The 24,800-nt window shown below is 37.5% G+C and overlaps 1 protein-coding gene across 23 annotated transcripts in view; it reads right to left on the bottom strand.

The window, feature by feature from the left end:
• syne1b (spectrin repeat containing, nuclear envelope 1b) overlaps window positions 1-24,800 on the bottom strand; it is a 157,034-nt gene that overhangs the window by 81,269 nt on the left and 50,965 nt on the right. For 22 of the 23 annotated variants that reach the window (XM_028437996.1, XM_028437995.1, XM_028438007.1 and 19 more), the window contains 28 exons: window positions 23,522-23,749; window positions 23,349-23,447; window positions 22,176-22,363; window positions 21,935-22,058; window positions 21,681-21,847; window positions 19,102-19,255; window positions 18,392-19,017; window positions 17,428-17,607; window positions 15,980-16,130; window positions 15,748-15,906; window positions 14,552-14,734; window positions 14,239-14,340; window positions 13,880-14,083; window positions 13,559-13,766; window positions 13,344-13,456; window positions 12,081-12,286; window positions 11,848-11,997; window positions 10,911-11,202; window positions 8,329-8,501; window positions 7,935-8,244; window positions 6,617-6,781; window positions 5,043-5,399; window positions 4,819-4,955; window positions 3,572-3,749; window positions 3,287-3,469; window positions 1,787-1,930; window positions 1,176-1,331; window positions 68-232 (listed from right to left, as the gene is read on the bottom strand). In XM_028437996.1, coding sequence (XP_028293797.1) covers window positions 68-232; window positions 1,176-1,331; window positions 1,787-1,930; window positions 3,287-3,469; window positions 3,572-3,749; window positions 4,819-4,955; window positions 5,043-5,399; window positions 6,617-6,781; window positions 7,935-8,244; window positions 8,329-8,501; window positions 10,911-11,202; window positions 11,848-11,997; window positions 12,081-12,286; window positions 13,344-13,456; window positions 13,559-13,766; window positions 13,880-14,083; window positions 14,239-14,340; window positions 14,552-14,734; window positions 15,748-15,906; window positions 15,980-16,130; window positions 17,428-17,607; window positions 18,392-19,017; window positions 19,102-19,255; window positions 21,681-21,847; window positions 21,935-22,058; window positions 22,176-22,363; window positions 23,349-23,447; window positions 23,522-23,749 — 5,502 coding nt within the window. The remainder of the gene's footprint in view (window positions 1-67; window positions 233-1,175; window positions 1,332-1,786; window positions 1,931-3,286; window positions 3,470-3,571; window positions 3,750-4,818; window positions 4,956-5,042; window positions 5,400-6,616; window positions 6,782-7,934; window positions 8,245-8,328; window positions 8,502-10,910; window positions 11,203-11,847; window positions 11,998-12,080; window positions 12,287-13,343; window positions 13,457-13,558; window positions 13,767-13,879; window positions 14,084-14,238; window positions 14,341-14,551; window positions 14,735-15,747; window positions 15,907-15,979; window positions 16,131-17,427; window positions 17,608-18,391; window positions 19,018-19,101; window positions 19,256-21,680; window positions 21,848-21,934; window positions 22,059-22,175; window positions 22,364-23,348; window positions 23,448-23,521; window positions 23,750-24,800) is intronic. The other variant, XM_028438010.1, reaches the window with a different exon arrangement.

Genomic DNA, 24,800 nt, shown 5'->3' with positions numbered 1-24,800 from the left:
CCAATCATCCATTACTAACCCATTGGTGGTAAATAAAGTCATAACTACCAGTGAAGATTTGGTTTACCTCTAGTTTGATCATCCTGCTATCGAGCACATTTTTGTCTGCTGTTGGGGCGCAGTAGGTCTGCAGCATATGGCTGGTGTCAGCCACCCAGTTCTGAAGCTCCTTCAGCCCTTGGTGGAAGAGTTGGTGCTCTGTGACGATTCGATCGATCCGGGAAGCCTTCTCCTGAAAACCAATGGAAGAAAACAGAGCAAGTAAATTACCAAAAAACAAAAGTAAGCTGATTTGACATGTTGATTCATTGAATTTAATATAAAGTGATCAGAAATAACATTGTGAAATATGTTAAGTATGTCCTGATTGTTTTAATAATAACACAATATTAGATGGCAATGAATCAGAGTAGTGCTGTGCGATATGGAGACAATTTTGTATCACTATATAGGTAGATTTATATCCCGATATAGTATTTCTTCCTTAAACTTACATAAAATGAATGGAAAATTGCTATTCATTATATATTTTATTATATATAAAAATAAACTAAAAAGGCAAAAAATTAAATAAATGGTACTTCTCCTTTAAGAATCTTCTCAATGAAGGAATATTTGTGGCTTTTGCTACATATAATCTTATCACGTGTTTTGATTTGTAAATTTGTATGTGGAAATGCCACCAGGGAGCACAAAATCCAACAATAATGGCCACTGCTATTGTTTTAATTTGTACCTGTAGTGAAATTTACTCGCAACTTATCATATATGATATTTGGTTAGGTTATATTCTTTAAAAGTCCTTCAAGAGCAGCAGGGAATACATTAACATTTCCATTTGTGAGACACTAGTTTGCTTGGAAGAAGCATGTTGGCTGTAGGAACACAAGTTGTAACCAAACTAATTGATGATTCCGGTGGCTCTGGGGGACCCAATCTGGCCGAAAAAAGCAGCGTTTCACCTTTGCATTTTCTGCATCTCAAATTATATCCTATATAGACAAATACAAACATATTTTATATTGCACTACGTTATATATCGTTATGTCACACAGCATTAAATCAGAGTGAGAGCCTTCACTGTTTATTGTCTGTAAAGTAATGTTAAGTTACAACTTTGTGCACACTAGTGCCTCCTAGTGCACACTAGGCAGTTTTGATAGGCGTCACTTTACCTTGGTTAGGTTGGTTAAAGCTAGGTACTGAGCAGAGAGTTGCGAGACACGGTGCACAAAACCCTTGCCGGCCGCGTGTTCATCCCACAGCAGCTGGGCCTTCTCTTTCAGCCTGTTCAGCTGAACCTCGTGAGAGGCTAACTCCTCAAGCACAGACTGGAAGAGCACAAGCAGGTTATCAAAGAGGCATGCAAGCTGACGTACAGATACCAGACGTGAACATCACACACACTGCAGCGGGTTAGAGGAAAAAGAACAGAGCTCTGAGAATGATCTTCTAGTGTTACTTCTAAGGAACTTTTCATTTTTATAAACTTACTCTACAAGTAATTTGTAATTTATCTGAAAATTAGAAACCTATTAGTGTTAGGTTACATGAAAGACATTGGTTGAAATACAGGCAGCAAAGAAAAGCAGAAATGATGGCAGTTAGCATAAGCTTATGACAGCGTTTCCTCACTGGATAGCCCTAAAAATGACAAAGCTGGAAAAAATGGACTCGTGCGACTAAAGGCAGTTGTCATGTTCGCGCTTAGGCCTGGGTGGTGTTTGCTGCAATGGGACATGACTTGATTTTTCAAAGCTTCATGGAACTGATAGAACACCATTACCTGTAGCTTGTGGAGCTCTTGTTTTTTAGCTGTGAGATCATGGAGCCTGGAGCTGCTCTCGTGCACAACCATCTCTGTGGCATTCAGGCACTCCTGAAGAGGGTCTGCACTCGCATCAAAATCTTTCATTTGGGACAAAAGGTTCTGAAAGACACAAAAAGATCCCTGACATTCCTTTTCTTCACAAGAAAATTGATCGTAAATATCATGATTAAAGTAAACAAGAGAACCAAGGTTTATTACTTTGATACTTTAAAGGTCCCTTATTATACAAATTTAACTTTTAATGGTTTTATAACAGAAATGTGTACCTCCATAGTGTCATTATGAAGCTCCAAAAGTGAAAATGGATGATTCTTCCATCCCTTGTTTGCTCCACATTTTGTGAATGAACCGCAAACAGGATACAACACGACTTTACAATATCACCCACTAGAGCAGTAAGACTATTTGTCTTATTTTAAAAGTAAAACCATTTTATGAAAAATGCAATACATAATAGTTTTGCTACAGTGATATACATTCCTTTAGCCTCATTCAGAGGGCCAAAGTTGAAAAAGTTCTGTCTCCTATCTCCCTTGTTATTCCACATTTTGAAAAAAGTCAGCTCCAAACGGGCGAGTTAGATTTTTCTTGCTTGTGACATCACATCGTGGAAACTCCTCCTCCTACCCTATAAGAATGTGAGAATGTGAGCTCCTCCCTCTCAAACTATCTCACAGCTAAAACAAACACTGTGGTTGAATATAGAATATACATTATACTTTATTGTCATATATGTAAAGATACATACACAAAATGTGTTCTCTGCATTTAAACCCTCCCTGAGGAGCAGTGGGCAGCCACGTGTAGCACCCAGGAAGCAGTTACAATCAGTTCCATTTTCAGTACTCGTTATATCACCTCGTATCAGTTTTGCGATGATCTGATGTGTTTATGACCCAATGTGACATAGCGATTGGACAAAACAATGGACTATCAGCAGCTCCTGTGAGTGTTTGAAACAGCTGAAACAGCTGACTGAATCCACTGCTGCTGTGATAAACACACACCGAGGAGCAGCATTTGTCAGACTCACAATCACAATAACTGCTTAAATATCCATATCCATAGGCCTGTTTTTAGAAGCGTCATGAAATTGACTTTTCAGCTGGCAAAAAATGGCAACTGGGAAAATAAACCTCAAATACTATGTTGTTGGGGTTCTTAAAACAAATGGGTGAAAATAGCATAATACTGGACCTTTAACAAATTCTAAATTTAAGAATGTCATGAAACAATAACAATTTGTTACATTAGTGCAAAATGTGTCAAATTACATTTAAAATGTTTGATTTATCTTGTTTCACTGGATATTGTGGTGCCACAAGTGAATTATATATTCAAATATCAAACAACTGAAATAGCACAGGATATAAATTCAGAAAAAAAGAGAACTGAAAACTATTTCAATAGAGATTTAAGAGCATGGGAGAGAAAAAGGGACTTTTAAATGCTTACTTGCAGATTGATCTCTCTGTTGTGCAGATGAGACATCATGTTCTTCCAGTCGTCTCTAGCAGTCGTCATTTTGGTCTGAACTGCATCCACCTTGTCTTTGCTGGCGATGCTTGAGAGAAGCTCACCGTTAACAACCACTGCATTTACCTTTGACTGTCCTTGATCTCTGTCACCCAAAAACTCCTGAAAACAAATGGAATAAGTCCCGTGTAAGAGGTCACATGTTTACTAGAGTCTGGTGGGTCAATAACTCATCAAATCAGAGCTCGATTTCCAAAATTGTACCTGAATCTTCTGCAAACTTGACAAGGCTTCATTTAGGTTTTGAGGTACATCAAAGCACTTGGCTGTATTGATCTTGGTGTTGACCAACCATTGCTGGAACTCTCTGAAGGCTGAGCGGAAAGCCTGCTCCAACAGCTTTTCTTTGCACTGGCAATTTCTGGAGGCTTGGAGGCTTAAACTAGACACAAGCCACAAGAAAAGAAAACAAAATGAATGAATGACTCACCAAAACCTTCAATTTCTGAAGGAGATCATGTTATTTAAAAGCAGTAGTTTGAGGTAAGGCTGGGTGATGTATCAAGGTTGTAGATATACTGATGTATCTTTATCACCCCTCTCCTCTCCTTCACTCACTCTTAAGTGCAGAACATGACAACAGTCACAGACAAAAAAAAGAGTTGGATGAGGAGGAACTGGGTGGCAACAAAAAGCACAATGGTCTCGGTATTTGGAGATGGTTTGAATATTTAACCATCAGAAGTGCAGGTACGTAGCGGAAGGGTAGCCCAGTTGTGTTTGTGCTTCAGCACAGAACGGAGAGAACTGCAAGGAAACAAACTTCACTTACACGTGGTCTCCCTTATGAGAGAAAAACTAACAGTGGTGAAACATGTTGAGATTGTGCTGCTAGTTGCGAATAAAAGCGCCTTATGCATGGGTGACTTTGACCCAGAATTTGTCTTTCTGGCTAAACTTTGTTGAAAAAATACCTTAAACTATTTTACATGTTGTCATTTTCAGAATAATTATGTAGATATATGTGGTGTGTACATGTGTTAGCAGAGAGAGAGGATCGGGGGAGGTGATTCAGGGATGGACTCTGTGGGTGATTAATTTCAGATGTAGTGCATGTGATTAATAACACCTGTTTAATAAGTTCTAGAGCAAATACTTCTGCAGAGGAGCAGGAGAGCTAAGCTAGGCTAGTGTAACAGACTGGACAATGAAAGCCTTTGTGCCTATGTCCGAACCTTTATCTGGTCAGGGGAGCTGTTACAATATGATTTTTGGTTATCGTATAATAGAATTTCTAACGTAGCTATTCTGCTAGATTAACTCATTTATATAACCACCAGTTACTATTGTCATTACTATTATATATCAGTGACTATGTTATTGAAATGCAATGATATTCAAAAATCATAGGGCCTTTATCAACGGAAAAGTTTGCAAGCAGCTGACATTTGACATTAAACTTAACAATGAATGTTGAAACAAGTATATACTGGTATAACACATTTACTCACCTGTTGTATTCTTTAATGAGAACAGACACCCTGTCAGACTGTGTGCCCATTTCTCTGGAGAAGCAGCACAGATCATTTAGTTGACTTTTCAGCCTCTCCACCATCGGCTCAGCTTTGATGAGTTCTTCTAAAGTGTCCTGAATGAAAGAAAGTGCAACTAAACATTTAAAAGCCCTAGAATGTTGTGCTTTATTTTATAAAAGTTGACGTCATTATAGACTTGCCTTGGCTATCTGCCAGCCTTTTACTGCTTCCCCACCGTCATTTTTGTCCTCAGCTTGGGCCAGTCGCTGTCTCCATCCCTGAAGCTGACGGCTAAAGTCGTGTAAGTTCTGCTGCAGCTGTGTGGACAGGCTGCTGAACTCCTGCTCAGAGCTGGTGATCTGTGAAAGCGCTGTTTCCAGACTGGCTCGGGTTTGCAGTGCCCTGCGTTCCCACTGCTCCCAAGATGACAAGAAAGCTGCTTCTTCTCGCTCCATAGCCTCAAAACCTCCTGAGCCAGTGTAATCTCTTGCCACTGCACCACACCTTTGGACCCGGTTCAGCCTTTCCCTACCACGCTGCTTGGAGTCAAGCAGCTCCTAAAGGGACATGAAAAAGGGACAATGAAAGAAATTAAAGTGTATAACTTCTGCTATCAATCAAAATGTTAGATCACACGTGTCAAACTCATGGCCCAGAGGCCAAATCTGGTCTTTTGGATCATCTAATTTGGCCCGCAGGAGAAAGTAAAATTGACAGAGAAAACATGAATCATGCATTGTGTAAATGAATATTTGCAGGGGCTTACAGTTTTCCCGGTGCTTATATTGCAAGATTGCAGCCATTTTTAATGTTAAACAGTATCCTTCAATTTTCCTCAAATTATGACACAACATTTCCCTTAGTTAAATAGAAATCTAGGAAATTTAAAGTGAAGATCCCGTTTGGATTGATATCAGGACCGGCCTTCCCTCCAGGCAACCCAGGCGGCCGCCTAGGGCGCTATCTGCTGGAGGGGCGCCAAATTGCACCCCCCAATTTATTTTATTTTATATTATAATTTAAAGAGGTATAAAAACACACCCTTTACAATCACTGTACATGTTTTCTCTTAATTGAATATTAATATTAAAAATCTGTAACTATACCTGCTAATCTTCTGCCCATATTTATATTTCTTTTATTTTAATTCTTGTTCTAATCGATTAAATCATATTGTGTTGTTTGCACATTATGTTCTTTGTTTTTAAGATTTGTGTTACTGACGACTGAAACCAAACAGGAAAGTAGAAATTTCCTTGTACTGAAACTTTTATATTTTATTTAAACTTTTGATTGCACTGTTTTGCATTGCTATTGGATTTTGCACCATTGTTGTTATTATTCCCTCGAGACATTTGTGCTTTACCTGTATGTGTTATATTGTATGATAGTTCATTATTCTATTTTTTTTTCAATGGTTTGTTTTGTCACAGAATTGCATTGTTTTGTCTTGATATTTAAAATAAATAATAATATGTACACAATGTGTATAGACATGAAAAAAAAAACATTATTTTTATTCATTCATGTTGAAATTACTCATTTTCCCACATAAAATTAGTGGCCCACTTGAGATCAACCTGCTGTATTTGGCCCCTGAATTAAAATGAGTTTGACACCCCTGTGTTAGATATTCAAGCTTTAATTCTGAAAGAATATAAATTGTGAATTAAAAGTTATTTTTACTTACTTTTTTGCATTCATGATAAACACTATAAGAGTGTGCTGTACCGTGGATCAGGATAAGCAGAGATAGAACTTAGAAGTCACTCACCTGGACTTTGGAAAGCTTTCTTTTAATGCAAACTGAGTCTCCTGATAGGTCAGACCAGCGCTGGAGCTCCTCTTTTGCTGAAATCAGCCAATCATTGAAGTCTCTCACAGCATCAAGATACTGCTCATGGTCAGACACGATGTTTTGCATTGACTGTACTTTACCCTTCAAAGAGAAAAGACAAAGTAAATAGCAAATATCAGATATATACAAGACGCAAGACCGATTTGTCTGATGAGACATTCGATTGTAACGGCCAGATTTGATCCCATAGAGGGCAGTCACTCTTATAACACTTTATATACTTTATATACACTTTTATAACAAAATATACAGTACTTGGACTAAAATGCCAAGAAGAGTTGGAGAAGAATCAATCAATGATTAGTAAAGTCCTTGTTCATTCCTGCACCTTGTAAATAAATGATTTTCACAAGCTAAAGGATTTTTTTTGAGTACTACTGATTAACTATGGCCTATTTGTTAATATATAGATTGTTTATATGACGATATGTGGTTAAATCATTGTATTGTTATTAGTTGTATTTCAAAACCTAAATCGGTAGTGAATAAAGGGGTAGGATTAAATAAGTTTACACTTCTTCCTACTCCTTTTCGCACATGGAAATTGGGAGGTTTAAGTGTTTGTGGATCAAGTCAATGGTCTATTTCTTTTTTCATTTTTAAACTATTGTTCTGTTATCATTTTACATGCCTTTCCCAGGCTGGAGCACCGTCTTTTTACTGCTGCTTGATTTACATTATGTTTGATTTATAATTGTTACACTAGAACTCTGTGGTGCATGTGTTGTTTGTGTGCGCGTAGCAGCCTCTGTTTGGGCTGCTGTAAGTGACACTGCGTTGTTGCTACTGCTGAGGTGTGTGCACATAAAAAGAGAAGCACTGCAGTACTATGCTTTTAACAGAGCATGTTATATTACTGTGATGTAGCTGTCGGACTAACGTTAGCTTGTTAGCTCCTCTGAGGGAAGGACTTTGGAAAGTTTGGAGACAGGGCAAGAGAGCAGCGGGGAGGGAGGGATCTGAGAGTTGCGGACTGCACCTTTAAGTGTTGTTTGCTAAATTAGGACACCTTTGGAGCTATGTTGGCATTTTTTGAGTTAGGTGGAGGGATCTAGTCGGGTTAGCGTTTAGGGTTTAGGGTAATGAAGGGTTAGGGTTAAGGTAACGAACGACACTTAATGACAGCCTTCACGACACCTTATTCATGCTAATGACAAGTGTCATGTCCTAATAATGACAGCATAATGTCAGCCTTATGTATAAAACTTCAAGTAAAGCGTTACCAATATTTTACCTTGACAACAGCTGCGATATCAGCAAAGTGTGCATTCAGCTCAGCCCTTGATTCTGTTCCGAATGTTTGGTCGCCAGTTTTTTCGTGCAGCTCCACAGCTTTGTCGGTGAGGCGTGACAGAGCTGCTGCGTGAGCGTCCACGTCTCCCTGGATGGCCCTCAGGCGCTCCAGCAACGCAGACTTCTCTTTGAGGCCTGGCTGCTGAGGGAGACTCATTCCCAGTTCCTGCTCCACTGAATCCATCCACTGCTGCAGCTGGGTTTTACTTTCCTGATAACTGCTCCACTGGGCCACTGTCCACTCCAGACGACTGTGAAAGACATACATGCACTGGTTAGCTTGTAGTCTTGTTGGGATTTGTCTGACATACTGTGTGATCGGACTACTTTCATACCTGTGACAACTCATAGAGGTCATCAACATGTTGGCCCAGGCGTCTTTAAGACTCTGCAGCTTTGAACCGATAGCTTCCTGCTCTTCTACTCTGTTGTGCTTTTGGACCTGCTCTCCTTTTCCTACTGTCATGTTGAGCTTTACCTCACCTTCTCCTTTCATTAACAGGATATCCTGCAGAATTCGGCAACAACAAAGAGAGCAGGTAGGAAAATCAATATCTTTGCTTTACAATACAATAATAACATTGCTTTCCTCCCAGTGCAGTCGCTCCTACCTCTGTCAACTTTAAAGTGACAACCAGGGTTGGGTTCAATTACAATTGTAATCGCGTAATTGATAATCAATTACAATTATGTTTAATTGTAATTGCAATGTTAAAATACTGTTGCTGTCATAATCGTAATTAAATTGTAATTGAGTTCAGATACTTTGATCGACTTTGTAATTGTAATTACATGGAAATTCTATAAAAAAAATTGTCAAATATGAGCTTTCCACACATTTTAACATTTAAAAAAAAATATCGAGGGGTATACTGACACAAAAAAGGCGTAAATGCCCACACCAAAACTATTACAACCTATATTTTCATTGATTAGGAAGCCTAACAAGGTAACCAAGAGAAAGAAATTAGATGATAGATAATTGTTTTCAGTGTATTTTACAGCTGATTTAGGACCCGTTATCATAAGAGATGCTAACAGAAAGCTAACATAAAAGGAAGGTTACCTTTTATTAGGTTATTTACTTTATTTTTAATCTCAGTAATTGTGATCAATTGTAATTTAACTTTAGTAATTGAGAACGTAACTGTAATTGACTTTCTAAGGACAAAAAAATTAATGGTAATATAATTGTAATTGGAAAAAATGCGGGTCACTGTAACCGTAATTGAATTGCAATTAAACAAGGGTAATTGAAAATGTAATTGTAACTGAAAAATAAAATTGACCCCAACCCTGTTAACAACACACCCAGCACACCGCCGTAGGCGCGTGACGTCAGAATCAGAATCAGCTTTATTGACCAGGTACAGTTTAGAACAATACGAGGAATTTGACTTGGTAGTTGCAGTGAAAGAAGACACATCAACACAACGAAGCAGCCATTTGCGGCGCCCACATAATTAGGTGAAAAAGGGATCAATAACAGGAGGAGAGGAGGGGTGAGGGGGAAAAAAAAACTGCCAGTTTGAAACTGATTTCCCTAAACAGAGAAAACAGTGTGAAACCAGGAAAAAAAGCCGCCTCCGCAAACATAAATGTAAGCATGACACAGTCAAACAACTTGAGACAAGGCATGTGGGAAGGGTTGGGTGGGAGGTTGGCTGGGGGAGGGGGTCAATCCACGCACGACACGACTAAACTGTGAGGTTTTTTTAAGTTTTGGTTTTTTGTTTCATGTTTTGCTATGGTTGGTTGATTGATATGGTTTTTGTTTCTGTTTATTTTTAGGGAGAACTGTTATGGAGTTTGTTTTCTTTGTATTGGGATTTTGCTTTGCATTCTGGGATTTTGAGTTCGGAAATGTACTTTCATTGAAGACGACTTTTTGTTTGCTCATGGAGCTTGGGGGGAGGAGGGGGATATTTTGTAATTTAATTTTTAGAGAACTTGTTTAATATTATGTTTTGGTTATCGTTTATGTATCCTGTACATTTCATAAAAAAATTTAAAATACATTTCTTTGAACTTTTTTTTTATTGTTTCCTCTGCTTTAAAAATAGGGTGTTCATTTTCAATTGTGAATGTCATTTTGTGAGACTTGGGACTGACTGAAAGAACCACACATCTCAAAAAACCCAAATATTAAAAATATACCACCTTTCAGAAAACCGTTACAACCTAATCTTGTTGAACAGACAAGGCTTTAATTCAGACATGGGCAACTTGCGGCCCGGGGGCCAAATAAAGCCCTTGGCCTAATTTTATGCAGCCCTCAAAGTAAACGTACAAAATGACTAAAAAGCACACAAAACAAAAGCAAGAATACATTAAAAAAATCCATAAAACATATCAGTAAAATACAGTAAAAGACAAGAAAAAAAGAGAAAATACTCCAAAAACACACAAAAATGCTACAAAACTGAAGAAAAGAACAACAGTAAAACACAAAATCACACCAAATAACACAAAACAACTATTAACATACACAAAATGACTCAAACAAATATACAAAATTACAGAAGTACACAAAAAAACTAGAGAAAAAGAAAAAAACACTGCAAACCCATAGTAACAAACAAGCAAAAACTACAACAGAAATACACAAAAATTACTCAAAAAAAAACCAAATATGACAACACAAACAATATGAGTCAAAAAACATGGAAAAATACACAAAAGGACAACAGAAAGGCAGAAAATACCTCATAACGAGCAAGACAACAACAAACATACACAGAATGACAGAAAAACACACAATTACTATAAAAACTCTTTGTTTCCTGTGTTAACTCTCAGATTGGTCATTATTTCGAATGCTGACATGAATGTTGAAAACGTGGCCCTTCAATCACAGAAACATTTTTGTGGCCCCCCGCTGTCATAGAAGTTGCCCACCTCTGTTCTAATCACTGACCTGCACAAGGCCCAGTCTTTTCTCCAGAGTCTCTTTATTTCCCAGTGTGGTGTTGAGTGAGGACAGACGCTCCTGGACACCATTCAGCCAGGCCCAGGTCGTCTGCAGAGTTTCCTCAAAGGCCTGCTGCTCCTGTAAAGTCATCTGGCAGCTGCGCAGCTTTTCTCTGACACGTCTCAGTAACAGCTGGTGCTGCGACTGGAGCTGGGCCGACACTCGGGTCTCACTGCCATCGCCTCGCCCGCCCTCGTTTAAGGCTTGGCCCTCCTGGCAGAGCCGATCAAAACAATCCCTGCGTGTAAAGAAACATGATGAGTTGTTTAGTCGTAGATGGCGTATTTATGTTGCATTCGATTGCAAACGGAACTTGGAAAAATCCGGGTCGTCAATTTCGACCGCCGACATAACTGGCCACAGTCAGCTGATGTTTGTTTTGATATTTTTTGAGGAGCAGTAATGCATGCTGGGGAAATATATATATATATATATATATATATATATACATATAGCTCCTTGAGGGTAAGAGAGAGAGAGAAACATAATTTACAGTATGACTTGAGCGAACCAGCTAGGGGAATCCTGTAGAAAGAATACATTGAACTATTTACTATTTATATCACTACTTACTCAGATAGGCATTCAAATGAACAAAGGTAATAGAAATGCCACATCAAAGTTATTCTACACTTGTATCAACACAAATGCCAAATTAGACGCCACATAAAAGTAAAAGATCTAACGGTGTGCGACACCATTTTGCTAAAATGTCATCCCGATCGACTCAGGCGGTTTGGAGCCTGCCTAAATTCCAGAGTCGGGGCCCTGAGCTCAAAGGCCGTTTTATTGCACTTTTCCCATTCGTTCTGTCGGATTTATCCAGGTTCCCAGTGCAATCGAATGCAGCCTTATTTCAGTTTTACTGGGGCACAATTATCACCTTTTTTTGAGCACCTCTTGCTGATACTCCTCTACTTGTTCAAGCACAGCCTTTTCAGGACCGCGCTGTTTAACTTCCAGCAGGTCTGTAGTCAACCTTTTCTCTGTGTGCTCCAACCACCACCGCAGCTTCTTCAGCTGACCCTCGTACCTACAAAAGATTCCAGAAACCATGTCTTCACCATCAGAACTCACACAGCTCTCCATAAGACCTTCATGCCGTGAGTCGCGTACCCTTTCAATAAAGTTGCGCTGTCCTCCAGGATCTGCTGGTTCTGCCTACACTGCTCTACATAGTCGTCCCAGTCCTGCTGGATGGAGGACAGGTGCTGCTGTACCTGCCCAGCACTGGCTTTGGGAAGATGAAGTAGAAGCTTTTCTCCTTCCTCACAGACCTGAGTGAGACGTACCTCACCTTCCTCCACACGGTCCATAGCTCCCTGCAAATTCATTCACTACAGTTTTACAGTTTTCACACAAATACAGTCTTGGTTTTAGAATTGAAAATGTACATAACTTCATTCTTGGTAAATATATATATATATATATATGAGATTTTTTAGGGCCGATGTCAATTTTTTTCCCATCAGCCTTAGCCGATGACTGATACGGACTGCCGATTTTCTTGAGTCGATATTTGGAGCCGATACTACTTTTGCTCCCTCAATGTACATCATAAAAATTACACAATGATGATAAGAAATGGTACAAGTCTCACTTTTTAAAAAAGGAACATTTATTGAAATTAACAAAGAGAGACAGAATGACAACAAGTAAAAAATATATAACGAATATTAAAAACAGGTGATGTAGAAGTAAAAATTATTTCTGCTCTCTGTAAATAATGTGGATCAGCGAACGCAGCAGCCCGATATTTAAGTACTTTTTAAAGTGTATTTCTAAATCAGTATTTTTGCTTGTACTTCAGTAGGTTTGTTACATTTCTACACCCAACCATAATTATTTTTTTGATTCAAAATTATCAATGGACATTGTGCAAACAGCCGACCCATCAGATTAAATAGCATTGAATGCTGATCATTTTCTCAGTTTTAGATTTCATGAATTAATTGTTTTTTTTATTTTGAATAAAATTATTTGTTATTTTTAAAATAATTGTACATTTTGACAAAACTTTTATTTTATACAGATTATTTTGTGGAAAATAAATTAAATTCAAATTGTGCAAGATTTGGTCTCTTCCTTTTCAAGTTTATACATGAGATGTTTACTGTATGCAAGGGAATCGTGACAAGATTTGTTACCAAAAATAAACGTGGGGGGTGAAAGTATCTGGTAACTTTTAATTTGAGTACTATTTAATTGAGCTACTTTTTACTTGTACTTGAGTATTTTATGTAGGACTTACTTGTACTTGAGTACAATTTAATCGAGTAGAATATATCAAAGTACCATTTACACTATATATATATATATATATATATATATATATATATATATATATATATATATAATAACTATAGCTGTTGCACTTACCTTCAGCTTCTGTAGTTTACGCTCAACAATGTGACTGTCTCCTGATCGGTCAGAACATTCTTTTACAATCTCTCTCTGTTCAGAAAGCCAGCGATGGAACGCTTGAGCCAGATCTGTAACGGACAGAAGACGAAGAGACAGAAAAAAGCTTTATTTGGTGGAGATCGTCCTAAGTCGAATCTTTTCTTTCAAAAATAACGGCAGAACTGACAAACCATTGAAATGTTGCTGGAGACAGTTTTGTAAAGAAGCCAGAGTCCTGGCAGAAAGCTGGTTGACAGACTCATAAGTCTTAAAGAGGTCAGTGAGAGCTGAGCCCAGAGCAGCCAGTTCCTCAGAGGGATACTTCCTGCACAGGGTGTTCAGGCTTTCCCTGGTGGAGTCTATGCTCCCCTGCTGGTTATGGAGCTCTTTCTGGAGGTCCTGTGAAAAGAATAAAAACCTTTACTTTAACTTTTTTTCATCTGTTGCACCATGAAAATAATAATCGGTGAATGGAGGCTCAATGCAAAATCTGTTTGGGGAATATGCTGTACCTTGACTTTGTAAATGTCCTCAGGATCTGATCCAGTTGGAGAAGAAACCAGGGAATCCTCGATACTTTTTAGCCATGCAGACATCTGAGAGATGTAGTCCTCGAGCTGACTTTTCTGAAAACTGAAGTCCATCAGGTTTCCTCTGGTCTGCTCGTGGAGTTTCTGCACCATGTTGATCTTCTTCTGCAGGTCATTCTCTAACACCTATAGCAGTTACATTTAGCTGTTAGTAGACTTTAGGGGTACACATGCATCCATACATCATATTTATAATCAAACTCTTCTGATCGCTCAAATAAAAAACACTCCACATTCTCCAGGACAACATGTAAACTTCCTGTTCCATCATCTCTTTTTACCTGTAGTTTAGCTGGCGTCTCTTGGCTTTGACTGCACTTCTTTAACTCTGACACTTTGCTTTGCAGAGTTTCCAGTTTTTGTTGTTTTTCACCAGTTTCCACCTGTGGATTTGAAAAATGAGAAAAGCACATTTTTCACATTTTTGCACATTTATTGGCACACTTTAAGATAACGCACATCGTAGTTACACAAAAAAAAAACAACATTTCCCTAAAAACTCCATTATTCTTTAATTATAGAAAATAATTACATACAAGGCAGTTTTAGTATTTATTAATTATTACTGCGAGTGCATCACTTTAGTTAACGTACCTGTAACACTGAGAGCCTTTCCAACACCTTCTGACTGTTGTTGAGGTTGTTCAGACTTTCACTCAGCTCAATCCCCCAGTTGCACATCCAGCTCTCAATGTCCTCGCTGATTGTACGGATGTTATCCCACAAACCCAAACTCTGGCTCAGTCGATCCACGTTGTCATCTACTTTTTCACACGCCTATTGGTGAAAAAAATTAGTCTGTTTAAAGAAAGTAATGCTTATCTATATGTAACATAAATGGTGATTCATTGATCAGGCATTGCCTAAAAGTACAATCAAAACATATTTACTTTCAATTCACTTTTTCTCTGTACATGTTAGGCAAAGTTAAACCTCTTCTGATGGAGTGAAACTGCCCTATTACTACAAATGTCGATATGGCATTATTCCACTCCTGCTGTCAACTAGAGTAGCTCGTAAAGTTAGAAAATCAGAGGTAAGATGTCAATTTTGTTCAGTTTTTACTAAAGGTGGGACGATATATCGTGAGACAATATAATGCAATATCAAAACGCTGCAAGATCTATTATCGATGGTATTAGTAATAACGGGGGGGATTACTTTCTATCCCTGCTACTTCTGTCCCAAGCCAATCTGTCTTTTCGACTGCAGGAGACATATTCAAAGCCCAAAAGTCTAAATCACTGGTAGGAAATGTAGAAATGCTAATATTGTTGAAAAAGGACTCGTCCATTTCTTAAATCTGGGCTGTGTGGAAAATGTGTTAGGCAAAATTCATGCACAGACAGGAATATTTTTTTGATGACATGATTTGGCTTTAATTCTAGACTGGCATGAATTGTCAAACATCTATTTGCAGAGTGACACTTTTTGCACTTAAAAAAGGGACAAAAATGTCCTATTTATGTTTTTTTTTTTTTAATATATATATATATATATAAATTCCTATTGAGTTAATAAGATCATACCTACAATAAGTATGTAAGTATGTCCAGAGTTAAAGTCAATTAAAAATAATGATTATTTTTACAGCTAAATTTTTTTGTTTGTTTTTTCCTTTCCAAAATATTGTATTGTACCATTATCATGAGCACATTATCATCAATAGTATAGTATCATCCCACCCCTAGTTTTTACTATCATATGCATGTTTGTTTGAGTGCAACTCCAGCCATGTCATTTTCCAACACTTTGACTTTAGGAAGGCTGGGTTAAATGAACAAACTTACATCCAGCCACTGATCAACCAGTGTCTCCATATCCTTTTTGATAGTCTGAGGGTCACAGTCAGGAACCTTCTTCAGTTCAACCACCAGCTGCTTCCCTTTGCTAGAAAACTCATCCAGTTCATGCTGTTTGTTTGCCATCATTATCTTCAAGGCCTCATGCTGCAACAAAGACAAAACAAATCAAGTTATCTGAAACGAGGTACACCCTAAGTTCACATACATGTCTTCATACCTTGGTTAGTGACCTCTTTGTTTCTTCATGGTCCTTCAAAACTGAGTTGATCTCAAGAAGAGGTTCACTATCTTTAAGAGTGCTGCTGACAGATGTTTTTAGGGTTTGGTAGTCTTTCATAAGCTCAGTGAGAAGATGACACTGCTCCTGTCTGATATTAGAGAGAAGAGTTTGGATTTATTCATTTATTTATTTATTCAAAAAAGAAGCACAAAATGGGATATTATGAATACATTTTCAAATCATTTGCTCGGTAGGGGTGTCCACTTCCCATATTGCTGCCTTGATCAGTTGATGTTGATATTTGATTTATACAGTATTTTGTGATGATGGCTATGAGATGACTTATTGCTGTAATTACTAAGTGCTATACAGATAAAGTTGAATTGAATTGATTGATTACTCAACAGAGAACAATAGTCAGCCACAGTAGGTTTGTGGAAAAACTCACCCATTTACTATAAACCAATAGGTTAAATAACTTTTAACCTGAAACATGAAAATATTTGGTAACACTTTACTTGAAGTTTTATACATAAGGCTGACATTACGCTGTCATTAGCATGAATAAGGTGTCATGAAGGCTGTCATTAGGTGTCATTTGCTAGATTATGACACCTTTGGAGCTATGTTGGCATTTTTTGGCTTAGGTGGAGGGATCTGGTGGGGTTAGGTAGGGTTAGGGTAACAAACAACACTAAATGACAGCCTTCATGACACCTTATTCATGCTAATGACAGCATAATGTCCGCCTTATGTATAAAACTTCAAGTAAAGTGTTACCGAATATTCTATAATTGAATAAAATAAATTAAACGTAAATTAAAAGACCCTGAAAAATAACCATTATTTCAATCCAATTGAAAACAATAAATATTAAATTGGAGATTTTAGATGCAGGACGATATAATCTGATAGTTGTTTTAAATTTGCTAATATCGGAACAATAGCTCATATCAATATTTGACGGTAATACCTGTAGTTCCAGGTTGCTCAATGTTTAAAACAAAAATTCTCTGTCAGCTCAACAACAACTAGGGATGTTCCAATACAACTTTTTCATTTCTGATATGATACAGATATCTGCAGCCTTGCGAATCTGCCAATACCGATATTGATCTGATATCAGCATTAATGATACATACCTTTATTCTTTTTTTTCTTTTCTTTAATAAAAAACTAATAATTACTTATTTTGTAGTGTGGAATGTTAGAAAAGGCTTGATCAAGTGATGTTACTCAAACAGCAACAGTAGGTATGAGAAAAACTGATTATTATTAACCAATTGGTTACATCAATTTTACCTTCAACATAATATTCTACAATTGAATAAAATAAATAAAAAAATGGAAATTTGAATCTGATATTCGATATATGTTTTCAACCTGATATCGGACAGATATCCGATATCGATATTGGATCGGGACACCCCTAACAACAACTATACCTCTCTGTAATGAGCTTCTTTGTGTCATTCCACGTGGTCTCCAGTAGATTTATTTCCCTCAGCACCTCTCCTGCTAACTCAGTGTCCCTCTGAGCTAACTGGTTTCCTTTGTCCTTCAGCCACTGCTTCTCATGCTGGTGTGACTGCAGCTCATCTTCCAGCTGATTAAAGAACCGAAGTCTGACAAACAGAGCAGGAAAAATGATAATGATTATGTTGTTGAAAAAGCTAACACGCAAGGAGATCTGTCATAACTGGCTAACTTCTGAATTATAGCTAACAGAGATACAACTGGCTATCTGGGTCAGACCAGTCCGCTACATTTAGTTTTTTTGGATGAGTGAGTGGAGGCAGACATGGTAAAGGTGGCCAAAAATGGTCCAAAAGTCTTAAAAACGTGGCAACAAAAAAGTGAAAAGTGACTAAAATGGGACAAAAGCAGTCAAGAGGGGCTAAAAAATGAGGAACCAGGTGGTATGCAATGGCAAAAGGTAGCTTAAATGAGCAAAATGTGACAAACAATAGTGAAAAAGGGCAAAAATGTAGAACAAAAAGAAGCAAATTGTAGGGAAAAATGGAAACAAGTGGTATTTATTTGGCAAAGGTTAGCTTATTTGGATGAAAAGTGGCCGAAAAAATGAAAGAAAGGACAAAAATTTGATAAAAGTGTCAACAAGAACTGGTAAAAAATAGAAAAAAGGGCTATTTATTCGCAAAAAGTAGCTAAAGAACTTTTTGAAAAGGGTCAAAAATTGCACAAAGGAAGTTACAAAATGGCCAAAGGAAATGGGTAAAAAGGGGTTCAAAAAGTGTATTCCCTTTTAATGTTTTCTGGGGGAATAATAATTCAAATTAAGACATAAAGAGCCTCTAAATGGTGTCCACTAATAATGTAGTGGGCTGGTCTTAACACAAAATGCCAGGGCTGAATTTGTGTCCCTGCCACTGGTCTCTGGTGCTTTACCTCTGCTGTAGAGCGAGGACATTGGGTTCTTTGAGACTCTGATGATCAGCCTTTTCTTCAATGTCTTCGACTGCTTTGAGTAGCTCTTCTTTTCTCTGTCTAAATGACGTCCACAGAGCTCCGAGGGCCTCAGCTTCACTCTGTTTGGTGCCAAGAAAATTCCTCAACTCATCCAGCTCTGTACTGAGTGCATCAGCCAGCATGCGGCATGACTTTCTAGAACCGTCATCCACGCCAATATAGAGGTGACTTTTGCAGAAGCTGCTGTCCAGGTTCACAGCTACAGCCTCCAGCTGGCTGATGTCCGGAACAATGGTGGCCAGTTCCTGCTGTAGCTCCTCCACTCGTCCACGATCCCAACTCCCAGCGCTCTCCACCGTCTGTCTCTGACCTCGCAGCACTCCTGCTACCACGCTGTGGGTCTGCAGAAAAGCTGCTAGCCTCTCCAGACACTCCAACTGGAGCTCTGCGATGTGCTGTGCCTCCAGGTAGGGCTGCAGACAGCTATCAGCTCGACTATGGAGAAGCTGCGCATCAGCCGGCTCACAGAACTGACACAGCTTCTCACTCTGCTCCCCCAGGCTTTGCCTCACACTGGAGCGCTTCAGTAAAGCCACCTGAGTCTCCTTTAAAATGTGAATGAAAGAAGATCAGTCATGATTTAAAGACAAGCTGATTGTATTCTTTGAATATTTATAATCTTGCCATACCGTTACACGTGTGGTAGCAGACTGCAAGTCGCTAATATTGATTTGAGAAACAGAGAGTAAGTTGGAGAGCATGGTCTCACTCCACTGAGAGAATTTAAGGAAGGCCTGGTCAAACTGCTCCACCAGTGACAAATGGCTTTGAAGCTCTTTAATTCTAAAGAAAAAAGGAAACATCACAGTAACTCTCATCTGTTTGTGAGACAAACATATCAAAGGATTATGTGAAATGTCATGAAATGAACAGAACAAGTTAGCTTTTTACAGAGGTGAAAGTAATTGAGTATAGGGCTGAGTGATTTAGCCTTAAAAAAAAATAATTCGAGTTTCGATTTGATTATTTTTTTTTTAATGCACTTAAAAATGGTATATTGTCAAAAGTGCAACTTTATTGCTGTGATTGTCCTCAAGAGTTAAAATGCATAAAACAATCCCAAAATAAAAAGTAAATGAGTCTCTGTCATTCAACAATTTCAAGCTTTAACCCAGGTTTAAGCAAAAGTGCAACAGCAACTTCACAGTAGCTTCAATTATCTGATTAAGAAATCAGATAACTACATTTTTGTAACAGGTATTGCAATTAAAATAATAATAAACTCTTCCCTTAACATCTCAGCATAGTGTGAATAAAACATTAAACATGCCTGTGGCACACATACTGTGTAGTCTATTCAAAGGGTAAACAAATGTAAACAAAGAGGGGGCGGGTTCACATCACGCTACGGAAACCCACAAGGACGGAACGCAAAAAGGTTCGAAATAACTGTGGTAAAAAAAAAAAAAATGATAATAATTAACTTTAAAAAAAAAAAAATTTTAACTCGAATTTGCAAAATAAAAATCATTTTTATCTACAAATTTGATAAATAGATTAAATTGATTTTTTGCCCAGCCCTAACTGAGTACGCACGTTACTGTAATTGAGTGACTTTTATGGGTAGTTTAAGTACATTTTAGAAGTAAAGTCATTTGTTACATTTCTACACCCAACTTTTACTGAGTAAATGATCGTTCTTTGGGATTATTTTTTTTATTTCACTTATTGTGTTGAAGTGTGGGGTAACACATGTACTAGCAATATTTTACCATTGATTTTGTTATATATATATATATATATAAAAAAAAAAGAATCATCAGAATTATTGACAAAGTCGGTTTTAGAGATCATACAAATTCCTTATTTATCAAATCAGGGTTATTAAAAATTTAAAGATATAATTGAACTACAAAAAATAGTTTTTATGTTTAAAGCCAAAAGCAGAACACTGCCACAGTGTGTTCAAAGGTTGTTTGTGAGGCTGAAGATCACAGGAGGAAATTGGATTTTAAGCACTCGTACTACTTTAAGACTAATATGCTTGTCTGTTGTGGGTTTAAGGTTGTGGACTGCTCAACAAAATGATTTTAAGGTTTGTACACATTTGTCAATTTAAAAAAAAATGTATGGGGCAACAAAAAAAAACTGCCAATATGCATTAGAAAGTTAACTTGTGGGGTGGTTTGTAAATTTTAAATTGTCATTTTTAGGTTATGAGAGAAAAGTGAAAATTCTGTGGACTGACGGGGGAAGGTTGATTGAACATAATCATATGCTCTTAGTCGAGCCATTTCTGATCAAAGCCCAGCCACTTTCTTTGGTTCAGGTTGTGGTTTCTACCTATTATGTACAGTTTTAGAGTTCCTAAATGTAGCTATACTTAGAGCCTGATCATTTATTTTATTTTGAATTGAATTCATTGGTGTTATTTTATTTTGAAAAGAATTGTACATTTTGACAAGCTTTGTATTTCATACAGATGCCTTTGTGGAAAATAAATTAAGTTTATACATGAGATGTTTACTGTATGCAAGGGAACCGTGGCAAGATTTATTGTGAAAAACAAACGTGGGGGGTGAAAGTAACTAGTAACTTTTACTTTGAATACCTTTTAATTGAGCTACTTTATACATCTGCTTGAGTATTTTATGTAGGACAACTAGCACGGGATTAGTTTTACCTATGGACCACATGTAATAAATAAATGACCCCCCAACGTCTGCTTTTTATGTGGCACAAGATAACCAAAGCCTGAGATTTTGCTGAAATTTACGGACATCTCTCGAATATGTCAGCGTGCTGCGTATTGTGTAACATTCGCTCACATTGTTTTCAACATGGCAAGCGCTAAGAAGAAAAGTCGGCACTTGGACGCGAGAAAAAACCTTAAAATTAATAAAAAAATAAATAAACATACATCCCGGATACAAAACCACGCGTATTCATGCATCAGATCCCGCCCATTTCTGTCCAAATCACAGAGAGGCCTATATTCGCATGGGATTAGTATTATCACAGGAAAATATAGTAGGTAATTTGCGGGGGAATTTTTACTTTACAAATCACTGACATGGCCGATTCGCACGGGATTAACATCACAGAAATTCTCTGCAATTATTACAAATTGCACGTGGTCCCTAGGTAAAACTAATCCCGTGCGAATAGGGCTTTTTACTTGTACTTGAGTACAATTTCAATCAAGTAACTTCTACTTGAGTAGAAAATATCAGTAATCTTTACTCCTCTGGCTTTTCATTGGTTCTACCTTTGAGGAAGAGCCTCCGTTTGAACACGCAATCGCCTTTGAAGAAATTCAAGCTCATTTTTGAGCTGAGAAACTCGTTGTTCAGGGGCAGTTGGATGCAACAATGTCCCCAAAAATTCCAATTCACCATGAGCTCGCTCTAGAGACTGCACCTCAGAATGCAGGGCCTGCAAAAAGCAAACAATGAATTAATTCTTCAGAAATATCTATGAATCATTCTATGGTTCGATGTTTGTTTGTTTAAATAATTGTACCTGCAGATCTTGTATCTCACTGCTGAGCTTGGACTTATCAGCTGACAGATAGGGACTCTCAGGTTTGGATGCAGACTCACTTCTCTCCAAGCATGAAACAAAGCTTGAATACTGTTTCTCATACCTGAAGTGCATGAAAAAAACAGGTTACAGTTCAGACATGTAAAGGTACTTTAGCCACGTCTAACAATAGCATCCACAAGTGTTACATTTCATCTTGTTACTTTTTAATGATTCCTACTTTTGCCAGAGAGAAAGCAGGTTTTCCAGAGTGCTTTGCTTGTTCTTGGCCTCTTGCATTTTTAGCTCATAGCTACTGTGTAGCACTGATACAGTCTTCTCTGCCTGCTCTCTCTCACTGAGGCGTCGGGCTCCGGCTGACAGCGTCAGTAAAGTTCCTCTGAGCTGATCCAGGGACTGACAGACGTCCTGGGGGAGACAAAGCATGATCTGCTCATCACGAGCACTGATATAAGAGGATTTACAGCAACTGTAAACGTCAAAATCCAGAAATCGAGTAATTGAGTAGTGGGTAAAGCGGTGGGTTCCCAAATGTGTACAGGAGCACATTGCAGGGGGGACTTGGAAAGATTTAACAATTCATTTAAAATGAATTGGGAAATGTTATTTTTTAGGTTATTTTCTCGACAAATTTACCATAAACTAACAGTATTATTGCTTCATAAAATCTTTTATTGAAACAGGATTCTTTTATGCTTTTGCTTTCCCTTAACCTTTCTTTTAATTATTATTATTATTATGATTATTGTTATTATTATGCTGAAGAGGTCATTTCATCACACTTCTGACAATAGGAGACAATAATTAGCTACATTTTACAAAAGAGACTGTATTTACTTACTAGTGCAGTAATCACATAAAAGTTGCATGGTAGTTATTGATTTTTATTTTTAAATAAATTCCACTTTAAATTTCACTCATTGTTTTAAATTTGTAAATTAGAATAGAATAGAATAAAACTTTATTGATCCCCATAGGAGAAATCCACACATTGCAGCAACACCATAGAATAGCAAAAGTAAACAGTAAGAACAAAAATAAATACCAACATAGGATAATAGTGCAAATATACAACTGTGGGACGGACATAAATAAGAAAAACAAAATGAAAAAAAACAAAACAACAACAACATAAAAAACACCAAAGTGACAGCTGAAGGAATATGGTATTTTGGGGGGGGGTTACAGTTATTGTTAAACAAGCCTTACAGAACCAGTTGTGAACCAATGAGACACAGTTAGAGGTTTAGGAGAGCCTGCTGTTCCACAAATAAAAAAGCACATGAAATTATGGAGAGGGTACTTATGATTTGACAAAAATGCAAAGGGGGTACACGAGACAAAAAAGATTGGGAAACACTCCTCTAAAGAGGAGTGTTTTTAAACTATGTACCATGTGACTTTGAAGGGCTTTGTAAGTCTCTGAGGAGCATGTGCAGGACTTGACGCTGGGCTCCAGTTTCATCACCAGCTCAGTAAGAGTTGCTTGAGCCTAAGAGAAGAAAATCCAGATAAGTCATCATAAGTCTCACATCTGTACACATCTGTACCCAGGAGAGCCTTTACCTCCTCCAGGCTGGTTTTAAACTTCTGTTGATGGGAGGAGCTTTCCTCCAGCTGTCCATCAAGCTGCTGCACGCTCTCTTTAAGCTCCTCCCAGTACCGGCCCACCTGGGTCAGACGGGCCTTGACGCGAGCAGCTTCTCCTGAAGACACGAACTGACCCAGTGCTTGAGAATCCGTTTCCAGCTGAGAGAGAACCTTGGCTCGGTCCAGGATCTCTGCTCCAACAGCCTGAAGATACAGAACAAAGTAACGGATCCATTCTGTCGTTTAATGTTGGTAGATGGCTCATTATACTTGTATACTGTATATCTGAAGATTTTAAATGATTTTACTGATGATTTTAAATGTTTTTTGTTTTTTTTTGCCGACTTTTTGCTGATAGATTTTAAGCTGTTGCACTTTTCGATCATGTTAGGTGCATTGAGTTGCCTTGTGTATGAAATGGGCTACATAAATAAATTTGCCTTGCTAATTATATTTGTATTTTTTTTTACTGTAATGTGTACACTTGTATTTAATCTTTTACTTAATTATGTACGTTTATTTATTTATTTTCTTTAGTGTTTCTTTTCATCTGTAATATTTCTCGAGCCACTGTAAGTAAGTAATTTTCCCTCTGGGATCATTAAAGTACATCTGATTCTGATAATGCAACTCTTTGTAAACATGCAAATATTTTCAAACTTTGACTTAAATCCTGACTTTGAATGCTGTGTGCATGCAGAGGATTTTAATCATTGGTTTTTGTGTAACTAATGGTTTCGCACAGGGCTCAACTGTAGACCCGCGTACATTCATAATGTATGTTATCTGGAGAAAAAGGTGCTACAGTACATACTAGGTTTAACTTTAATGTATAACAAAAGTAAAACACTGTACTATTTCAACAGTTTCACTGGATATCTCATTGTTATTAATATTATTATTATTATTATTATTATTGGTTTTTCACTGTCCGTTACTCTTAATATTTAACAGATTAAGGTAAATACACATTATTTGTTTAATAAAAATTCACCTCTTCTTCTTTTAAACGTGGAGGGCATAAAAAAATCTGCCAATATGTGTTAAAAAGTTGACTTGGAGGTTGATTTGCAAATTTTGAGTTTTCATATTTGGGTTATTAGAGAATAGTGAAAATTGTGTGGATTGATGGGGGGAAATTGGTGGGGTCATCAATTACAGTATGTACTGATTAAGTTAAGGGGCAGAAATATATTAATTATATTGTTCTTACTGCTCCTTTACAATCATAAAAATGTTTCATTTGGACTGTGAT

This window comes from Gouania willdenowi, chromosome 22 (genome assembly GCF_900634775.1).
Source record: "Gouania willdenowi chromosome 22, fGouWil2.1, whole genome shotgun sequence".
Lineage (NCBI taxonomy): Eukaryota > Metazoa > Chordata > Actinopteri > Blenniiformes > Gobiesocidae > Gouania > Gouania willdenowi.
Note: the sequence above shows the minus strand (reverse complement) of the source record. Positions and strands in the feature narration are given on the sequence as shown.